Source organism: Teleopsis dalmanni, chromosome 1, assembly GCF_002237135.1.
Source record: "Teleopsis dalmanni isolate 2A chromosome 1, ASM223713v2, whole genome shotgun sequence".
In the NCBI taxonomy this organism is placed as follows: domain Eukaryota; kingdom Metazoa; phylum Arthropoda; class Insecta; order Diptera; family Diopsidae; genus Teleopsis; species Teleopsis dalmanni.
In genome coordinates, this window is record NC_051846.1 from 169,264,689 (window position 1) to 169,275,934 (window position 11,246).

Below are 11,246 nucleotides of genomic sequence, written 5' to 3' on the forward strand. Positions count from 1 at the left end.
CATTTTAACTATACATTATATATAAAAATTAGTAACAAAAATTATTGGTAAATCTGAACGATATTGAATTTTTCACAAAGGGTTCTTCCTGTAGGAAACGTCGGTATTAATATTTTTAATGCTGTAAAAGTGCTAGGTAACAGCACTATAAACACAATATAAATAGGTTCTGTAAAAACAAAGAGGGGTTTTGAAGAAACCTCGCAGTTAATAGAGAGTAAAAGTGTTCAGATGGACTGACTCAACTAGCCTCAACATAATATATAAAAAAATGTTAATGCAAGTACAGTTATACAATGACATTACTTCCTTCTATTAAATATTTAAAAAATAATACAACATATTTCAAACATTTCAATATGTTAAAAAGTTTATTTAATATATGTACTACTTTCCGACTAATTCATATCACTAAGATATTTAGCATATAGCTGCATTTAAAATGTATATATTAAATTATTAATCAATAATACTATATTAACAATAATTATTTTAAGTGTATACATAAATTTAAAATACGTACTACGTTATTTTTTTTTCGAACTATGTATATATGTAAATACTTTCTAATCATATATATATTTCATAAATTATTTAATATTATTTTATTCACTCTACATTTAAACAGTAATTTTGAATTATATGACATAATTGATCACAAATATTTTAATTTATTATTACTTTTACCTTCATTTCGCTGTAAAGTTACTTAATATAAACTTAATGAACTATTAAGATTTATTGTTTTATATTCAAATAATATATATAAACTCAAAATTATTTTAAATTCGAGTTGAATAAATTGAATAAATAAAATGTAAAACTTAAGATAGTTTTGATAGAGAAAAGTGATTTGAAGGCACAAGGATTACAGAATTAAAATAATTAGCATAAGTCTTGATTGAAAGTGTGTTTGGACAATAAACATTTAACAATAAAATGAGAACAATAAAGTATATATAGTAATTGGTTGTAAAAAGGAAAGAAAATTATATAAAGTCTTATATATATAAATACTTAAATTTGTGGAACATAGGATTTGTTTTTAATGATATAATTCTAAAGTTTTTTATTGCTGTTGTATTTCATTTATAAATTCAGATTTCTAATTTGCTTAATTTATTTAAAAAATGGATTCTTAGATACTGAGGACTTCATAGTGCATAATATTTGACGTTCCATTTGAAAATCATAATCAAGTCCTTTAAGCACATCAGTTATTTGTGGCAGTGTTTCGAGCTGAAATAATAAAAAAAAAATAATTATTAAATATGAAATATATTATTATTAAATGTTTTTACTATGAAAGAATCAATTTAAATATTTTCAAATTAAATATTTAAAATTAGTAAATTAATATATATAAATGCAGTCTATGTAATTTTATTCGTTAGTAAAACCATTTCATACATATTATCGGTAATAATAAAATAGAAAAATTATGGAAGGGTTTTTGTATTGTAGTGAATCACAACAACAAAATGTTTTTTTTACTTTATAATTGATTTAAAAAATAAAATTCAATATAGAAAAAATTATAGTTTTACTATAAGGTATTAAATCCCTAGGTTTTGTAACATGTTTCTTATAGACACTCAAATCTCCAACAGTTTTATATCTGAAAGAGGTTTGTTACCTCCTTGTTACTATTTATTATTATCAAAAAGATTGTAGATATTTTTAAAACATTGTAGATATGTGGTACTTCTGTATTACCACTATATTGTCAATTAAAACACTTTTAATTATATGTTGTAAATGTTTATTATTTTGCGAGCATTAATTGTTTTATTATTATTATGTTGAGACTAGTTGAGTCAATTAAATGCAAGGTTTCTTTATAACTCCTCTTTACACCTTGACTGGATTATTGTTTATCACTTCATCAGACTAAGCAATAATTGACTACAGATTTGCATACCTTCCCGAGAAGCCTGTAACTAATCTGAGATTCGATAACGTGGTGTTAGTAAGCCTGTCAGTTTTCGTAATTAATTTTAGGCCTCCAGACTTTATATATTTTTTGATCGAAACAATCTTGTGGTCTCTGAGGATGTCATTCATCTTAATGTACCATGGTACCTTGAAAAGTCTTCTCAGAGCCTGGCTTTGTGCAATTTCTAACAGGCGAATAGTAGTGTTTGAGGCCTTGCTAAAAGCTAAACATCCATATATCGGACGTCAGATGGCATTGCGCTGGTTAATGTGCTCGTCACAGATATTAAGTTTTTTTTAAATAGTTAATACTTTTTATCCTATTTATTATTGGCAGAACTAATAGTCTGTTCTGATATAAATATTCTAATAATTTGGTTTCACTTTAAAAGCTTATATTAATAAATTCAAATCTCTTTAGTCCTATGATGCTTATTCTTTTTTCCTCTAATTGCTAGTGTTTTTTTAATGACTTGCGAAAATCCTATCACAATTCCAACCAATTTTATTTTATTTAAGGTACAAGTCAATTATTAAAATAGTGATAAAAAAATATTTTAAATATTATTAGAAAAAGTAATCAATTAGCATTAAGTTAATTAGATAGAAATCTTCTTAGTGCAAGTCAATTTAATCAGAAAATTGTTATGCAACTGATAAAATATTTAACACATGGTTTAATGGGAAAATACTTTGATAATAATTAAATCAATTATAATAACAATAGATATCTATATACATAAAAGTACTGGAGCTAACTTAAATATAGAACAATCAAATAATTTTGAAACATATCTAATACATACACAAATTCAGAGTACCACATCAATTTTAAAGGAAGGTTTTAGGTTTAATAGAAGCTTAATAAAACTTATTTAAAACCCAGACAAAATAAAACTTAATAATTTATTACTATTTTTTTTTTAAATCTTTTTTTTGTTGTTGATATTATAATAATATTTATTTAGGTTTAGTACTTACAGTTTGATTTGTTTGTTTGAGAATTGGATTTATAATAAATGGCACACCATCAAGTTCTGTGTAGGCACCTAATGTACCCACACTATGACCAGAAGTATTAGTGGCAACAGCTGTGCTAGGTGGTCTTGGAGCTGGACGTAGCGGTGAATTTATTTGATAGGAAGCCTGTATTTCTTCATAATCATGTTCTGTATCTTTTGGCACTGGTGGCAACTATTAAAAAAAATAAAATATAATTAATTTAAAATATTTTAAAAATAATACAAAAATTTACAGGTTGTTGTGGGTTCCAATTATTGCCACCATTCAAATTTAGACGATTAAGCGCTTTTTCGATTTCAGTACTGCCATTGCTGCTATTGCAATTACCATTTATCTGTGGTGATTGCAAACCTGGTACAGGTGGAGGTAAGCGTACTGGTACAGTGCCTGTTTTGAAGCAAACTAAAACACCGTTGATATCACTACAAATAGAAAAGTGTAATTAATTATCTGCCCACAAAATAAGTGGATATCATGGTTTTAGCACATACCCAGCTAATTTAAAGCCATCCGGTGCAATTTTCATTTTTGAACATAAAATAATGTCAGTTACGGCATGTGTAACTGTTCCACGTTTGGATAGTTTGTAGGCTATTTGTCGTTTACGCCAAGCTTTCTGTTCTGTATCAGCTGTACGGGATAGTAATGAGAACTCTTTGGGTGGTTGGATTTTTTCCGCTATCACTCTAGAATACAAATACGTATAAAATAATTATTATTATTATTAAAACATTAATATTAAGTAAAATGTACTTTATTAAATCTGATTGTAATCAAGTTGTTTGATAAGTATCGTAATAAGTATAACATTGGCGTATTTAACTTATTTATAGATCTTCGGTAAACATATGACACCTTAAACCAAAAACATGTTTCAAATCGATTACTTAAGACACAGTGTGATAAATCACTAAAATTACCTTTTAAGAATAAATGAAGAAGATTTTCAACACAATGTGGAAACTTCATTCCAGTAAGAGACTCCAGGAGAGACTTGGTCAAGAGGTTTAATACCTAGAGGCCTATGTTTATCTGAACTAGAAAGCATGGACGTGGCACAGGTAGACGGGGAATCGAATACTTAAGATACGGAATCAAAGTGAATAAAACATAACAATAAACTCAAACTCAAAAGCATATATCTAAGATTTCTATGTATCATATCATATGTAAGAAATTGTACCGTATTCTCTTCTCTGGATATTACCTGATGCTTGACTGTATATAAGGTGAAATGTACGAAGATGGAAGAATAATTAACAAATCATGAAAATGTATATACACGCTGACGATTTGCTTATAATAATAAAACGTAAAACTCCATTTGTCTATTTATTTAAAAATAAAAATGGTAAAATTATGACTACAGTCAAGTAATGACCCAATCGTGTAAAATCTGCACTCTGCAATATTAGCAATACCTTCACGTTTTAATAAGCTGTAATGATAATACTATCTTATCATTAATAATGATACAATAATCGGTGACTGGTTTTAGTTTCCTTCAACAAATCTTTTCACAGATTCCAACTGCGGATCGATGTCATCCAGTTGAGTAACGATATTCTTCAAAATTCCTGCTTTTCACAAACTTTCCAGCACAGATATAAATTGCTGACCCGATTGCAAATCAATATAATCTAGTTGAACGCCTCTTGATTAGAAACATCATAACCTATGCCATTCTTTTAACGAAAGTACAGTCTACCGCCACTTACTACTAACGAATTTTCAAGCAACCTCTTCTCTCGCTTAAGGTAGTTGCTTTAATCATTCCAATTTTCCGAGTCTTAGTTTTGTTAGTATATATGATTTCAGATAGAATGTTTATAGTGTTTAAAGATTTGTCTTTATAGTGGTTTCCGATTACCTTTTTGAAAATATATGGAGCTAGCTAACAATTCTATTTTATGGTATAAGATACATTGCACATATGAATAAGTAGTAAAAAATTTAATACTGAACACTCCAGTTTTGGATCAGTATATGTGAGTGCTAGCTGTCTTCAACCACAAAATAAAACAGAAAATATATAAAATCATTCAAATAGAATTTGATAAACTATAGTGACGATTCACAAGCTTTGAATGCATTTCTCTAAAATGTAGTAAGAAACATTAAAGTATAAGTTTGCTTTGATTGAGATATAGCGTCGGAACTACAACAATCGTTTAGTAAAAACGTACTTAACATATTTACCTAACATATCCATAGTCCATTACGAATTAAAGACAACGACTACGAAAATTTTCAAAGTAAGGCGTTAAAGATGGTTAACGAAATATTTCTGTTAAAAACTGAAGAGTGGACACTACTTTATAAAACCGTCTGTTGAAAAAGATAATGATCTACTAAGGACTATAAAAAATTATATTTAAATATTTTTAATACAATAAATACAAACAAAACAAATTAGGCATTAATTTCCTATATAAAAGAGTTTAATTATCCATCAATTAAAACATTATATTTTTTATTAACTGTTATCAACTTACTGACTCATGTTTAACAAACGTCATTATTAAACAATTTTATCAACAGTATTTGGTAAATAAAAAACTTTATCTTAACTTACTCATTTTATAAGCTTTCCATAATTAATAACAAGAGGAAATTATTATCATCATAAGCAAATTTTTATTATACTTTGAAGTGTTTGAGACAAGTGATTTATTTTAAACAAAATAAATAGAATATTTTTTAAAATTAGGCTCAAAAGCCGAAAACGCTTACTGAGCTATAAAAACAACATGACCTTGAAGCAAAAATCGTGTTATGGCACTTTTAAAAATAGCCAGAACGCGTTGTGGTCATTGTTAAATGTTAAAATACTTTTTGTACGATTAGAAAGACAGATTTATTGACTAAAGGAATTTAAAAATTGCATACCCAGTTGCCTGAGTCCGATATTAGATATATCAAGGCAGTAAATGCTTTTAGCATCCTTCAAGATTATTAGTAAATTTTATATGGAGGGTGAACAAAAAAAATCTATACTGTATACATTTTTTTCTCAGAGAAAAAAAACTAATTCGAGAGTAATTTTATCGTCCCTGTACATTAACCAGTTGTAGTTTTTTTTCTACTTTGGAAGTTTTTTGTCTCTCGTTGTTTCAATCAACCTGCTTTCAATTGTTTTGTTTTTCACTGCGGAGAATGAAACAACGACTGGTTAATGGTGCTGAGTCGGTGAGGATGAATAATGCGGAGTTATAGTCTTGAAACTTTTAAAACCATTTTGCATCATCATTATGAATAATGGAATTAAAGATTGTTATGTTTATAAGACTTCTCTTGGCTATTGACAGTATATAACTTTTAGTTACGAATGTTTATTTTCTTAGATTAGTTCAGTCTATAAAATATATAAAAAATATCTTTTTTATTTTGTATTGTTGTATTTTCTTTGTGCATTGCCAGAGTTTTTATCAATTTCATATCCCGCCTAATACTAGATACACACGAGACTTTTTGTAATTTTAGCTGTGATAAATTTTCATTTTGCATTAAAAGCAACAACAATTGACAACTAAAATTACAAACGTGACAGCTAAAGTTACAAACATGACAGCTAAAAATGCAAACATGACAGCTAAAAATACAAATGTGACAGCTAAAAATACAAACGTGACAGCTAAAAATACAAACGTGACAGCTAAAATTACAAACAACACTCTCGTGTGAATCCAGGTATAACCAACTTACTCAAAATCGAGTTTTTGTCTTGTGTGTTTAGAGAGAGTATATAGTTCATTAGCACTTTTATTTGTTGTTTTTGATTCATTCTAATAATATGATTACCAAAATACAGACTTTGACTCACATTTAAGCAAAAGTAAATAGACCAAACATGTCGTTCACACTCTGCTTAAACTAGAAGTCCAAAACATCGTACTATAATATATACATATAATACTGATATAACATAATATTTGTAGATATAAATCTTATCTGCTAAAGCAGTTAAACGTAGGTCAAGGCTCTTGTAAATAAACTAAATAAATCTAATAGTATTAGAAGTGTTTAGCTGTATGGCTTCTAATAGGTAAGTACGTTTTACTGCATAGATTAGTGAACTCATAAAAATGCTCCGTGATTTTTAGTTAATGGTAGAAACAATGGTTCGTCACGTAAAATGTAAATTGTTTACTTAATTTTTTTACAAGTCTTTTAAGTCTGTAGCTCAGTAATGTCAACGCACTTTAACATTAATTTAACATTAATTTAAAACCATTTAACAAAATTGTATCTATTATTTATTTTTTACGTAGACTATATTATCAAAACAATAAAGTCAGTACTTTTCTTCACTACTCGTATATTTCTATGTTCTGATTTCTGAGTGCCCCCTACAGTACTTGTAAGACTGACATAAAACGTTACGAAATCAAAACTTAATTAGATATATGTACTGTAGAAGCAGAAAAATAGTTCATGATCGTTTATTATCAATGTAGGTAAAAAACAGACGCAGAACGCGAACGGCGCAGTACATACATATGTAATTGTTTTATTTAAATAAAATAACAAAAATAAAAACAAATTGCAGTTGGTGCTCTAAATTAAAATGATAAGATTACAAACCTAAAGATAACAGACAAACAAATAGTTTATATTTATAAAATTTAAATAATTGTCTTTGGAAAATGTGTAACTGGTACTGCAATTCAAAAGTGACAATATTATGTTTTAAGCAGATTATAAATTTATTTTATAAATAAATTATATAAATATAAATAAATTTATATAAGTATAAAATAATATACTTTTATTAAACAATAATAATTATACTGATATGGTGAAAGATATTGAGGGTCTCTCACAACATACAGTGGCGTAACTACATTTTTTAGGCCCATAAGCAAATTCTAACTGAGGAGCTCCTACTAATATCTTTTTATACCCTTTACTCAAAAAAGAGTATAAAAGGTATATTAGGCTTGTCAAGATTTTCGTATCGTCTGTTTGAAGTCTGTTTCAGTATCTGAACAATGTGTCAATTTATTCTGTGTATCACAATTAGCAAAGGCATCATTTAAATCGTTTACTCCTTTAGTTTTGTTTTCATTTATTTTAAGAAAATTGTCTAGTTTTGGTAATTTCTTTAATGTTAATAATGAATGCATAAATTTATAATGGGGCCCCCTAAGTTCGGGGGCCCGAAAGCGTTGCTTCCAGTCGCTTCCCTGTAGTTACGCCACTGCAACAGTATTATGACTTCAATAGTTGTTTCGTACTTAACCACAAATTTCTTATTAAGCATTATAGTAAAACTAAAAAGAATAGAAAAAATACCTATTTAATGATTAAAATGTCTTTTATTGGTGAGATTCGGTTTACTAACATGTTTAGGAACTCTTGCTCAAAATAAAACTCTTGTTTTAAGTTTTTCGCAGACCGACAATGAGCCTGGAACAGATCCTTATTAAGCATTATAGTAAAACCAAAAAAAAAAAATGGAGAAAATATCTACATAAAGATCAAAATGTCTTCTGTTGTGGAGTTAAAATGATATTCCAGATATAATTGGTATATTAATTAGAGATTAGAGAGTTGTTCTAGCATAACACCTTAACTATAGTAGACCCCAATACAATTGAAAGCTACTACCTCAGATTAAAAAAACTTTTATTAATAAAAATTTATAATAGGCGAACTGATTACACATAAAAACTTGGTCCGCTGAAGTATATGTGTGATTAAGTTTCTTCAAAGTTCGTTTAAAGATTTTGTACAATAGTTCCTGCATGAGCAAGTATAATTTTGGAAATTACAACTTGATATTGGTTTACAGTGTAACATAATCAATTTGTGGTTTCAAAAAAACTCCAATATTTTAATCACAGCTTGAACATACACATAAATATAGACATATAGATACAAACTCCCATCAAATATTAAGAGGTATTAACGTAGCCACTGGTCTGAATGACATGAATTTTCTCTACTTGAAAAATAGAAGCATTCATTGAATAATCAAGAAGATTACGAGGAATACTCAAATTTTTTTTACAGCAAAGATTTCATTTGTTTTGAAGACGTTCCATAACTGACTTACATTGGAAAATCGTTAAATCCTTTAATGTTAAATTTCTATTATTTTAAAAAAGATTTATTTAAATACTAAGCAAGCAGTTGTATATAAATCTTAAGTACATTAAATATCCTTTAGGAACCCGCAAGGCAGTCGTCGGCCTGGCGCTCCTTCAACAATATGGCGAAGGACAATTGATGCCGAATTAACATCAGCGCGCTACTCATTGAACGACATCTGCACGGCAGCTCTAAATAGTATACGGTTCAGCGGAATTGTTGAGGCCCTATGCTCCACTGTGAGTTAACGGAACAAAGAAGAAGAAGAAATATCCTTTGAGATATGCATACACACATGACATATTATGATTGAATATTGAGTTTTTCCGGAAATTGTGCGATTATTTTCACAATTTTAGCAAAACTAACTATTAACTTGTCTAGTAGGAAGATTTTTGTATTTTATTGAGAAGATTTTTCTTCTATGACGCACCGTTTTTCTGTTATTGTTCTTTGAAAGAAACGACCTACTAACGATTTCACTTTGTTGATAAAACAACACCTATCAACGGTTTAGTTATTATAACTTATAGATATGTCTATAATATCATCACACTAACATAGGTAGACACAGCAATAATAAAAAAATAAAATTTAACATAATTTATAAAAATAAACTCATACTCACTTTAAAGTTTCAACTACATATTCTGGCAAACCTTCAGTCTTTGATAAACATAAATATCTGGTAGTCTGTCTGCCGAATAGAATATTATTCTCCCGCCATAAGTCGGCATCTGCATCTTGGTCATAAGTGCGATGTACTGATGAAAAATTCTTGGGGCATCTAAAAATAGCGAAAAAGTAAATTGAATGCAATATGAAATGAGAATTCCATTCAAATGATTAGCATACAAATGCACATTAGCGCATCGGATGAATACTCACTTCTCATAGTCTTCCACAATTTGCAGTGATGTAATGGGTCGATTATCGGGCAGAAAACTCATTATAGAATTAATGACATTTTTTTGTGATATGTTGGTGGGCGAAGTAAGTATGCCGCTCGTGGAACTGCTGCAGCCAACTGCTCCACTTTGTATGTGTTTTGCCGCTTTGTTCATCTCTCGTATTATCACTTAGTGCTTTATTAAATCCGAAATTTCTGAAATTTCTTAAGTTTCCGAAATGTTTATTTTGACTGCTTTGGCGGAAGTTAAAGTTTACGTTGGCACAGTTATGGCCCGACAATACTTGGCTTTCACCCAATTTATATGCGAGTTACAGGTTTTCTGATATTTCCACTTCGGATGTTGTACGTTTAGTGCAAGTTTAACTTTGTTTATAAAAAATATTACTAACACACTTTTTTCTCTTCTTTATTATTGCTATTCCATTTATGATTTAGCTCAAATTAACTGAAAAAAATAAAAAATATATTTTATAAATATTAGTCATGCGTTGCCATGTACTGGTATCTATTTCGATTTTGCTGACTTTGCTCTTTGATGACTTTATGGTTTTTTTAAATAAAAATTTCCCACAATTGAGTTTACAATTTTAATTAACATTAATAAATGTTAAAAGATAAGTGCTGACTTGATTTCTTTTAAACAAAATATATTAATAACAATAGGAGAAACTGTATTGTAAGTCCCCTAATAAATAATATGAATGCATATGCCTACATATAAAAATGAAAGTAATAATTTATGCATATACGTACTTTATACATTTAAAGCATCTATTCTTAAAATAGTATAAATTAGTGATTTAAATATTATTTGAATTTGTATATTTGTATGTTGAAATCCCCAGCTATCTACTAATTGGAGCTTTGTCACTCTGTCATGGCTACATATCATTTATATGCTTAAGAACATGGGCATGGGCCCATCGTGGGTCGTACCCAATGATAATGCCCGGGCACAATGAAGGCTAGTCACCGGAGTTACGCCAGAACAAAAAGGTGTATACTTAGCCTTATCAGACTATAAACTACATAATTACTTTTTCCTTGTTATATTAAGTTTGAAAAGAATAAAAAAGCAGAGAGTTTAGTCCGCCTTGGCACTACTATGGGCCATCCCTTATGGGTCCCGGTATATATTTCTTTAGAAGGTGTTGAGAAAAATACCAATCTCCAGTTGCTGGATCTAGCAGATAACAGGTGAAAATTATTCCCAATGATTATATAGATAATGTTAAACTGTAAAAACTCAACTAAATGGATATAGTATACCTAGATGAATCTA

The 11,246-nt window shown here is 28.7% G+C and overlaps 1 protein-coding gene across 1 annotated transcript; it reads right to left on the minus strand.

The window, feature by feature from the left end:
* Window positions 1-1,067: 1,067 nt before the first annotated feature.
* LOC119670076 (multivesicular body subunit 12A-like) lies at window positions 1,068-10,428 on the minus strand. Its single transcript, XM_038080190.1, has 6 exons — window positions 9,940-10,428; window positions 9,680-9,838; window positions 3,450-3,644; window positions 3,191-3,380; window positions 2,917-3,129; window positions 1,068-1,239 (listed from the first exon to the last, which is right to left on the minus strand). The coding sequence occupies exons 1-6, from the start codon at window positions 10,113-10,115 to the stop codon at window positions 1,120-1,122; spliced, it is 1,053 nt and encodes a 350-aa protein (XP_037936118.1). The 5' UTR covers window positions 10,116-10,428; the 3' UTR covers window positions 1,068-1,119.
* Window positions 10,429-11,246: the final 818 nt, after the last annotated feature.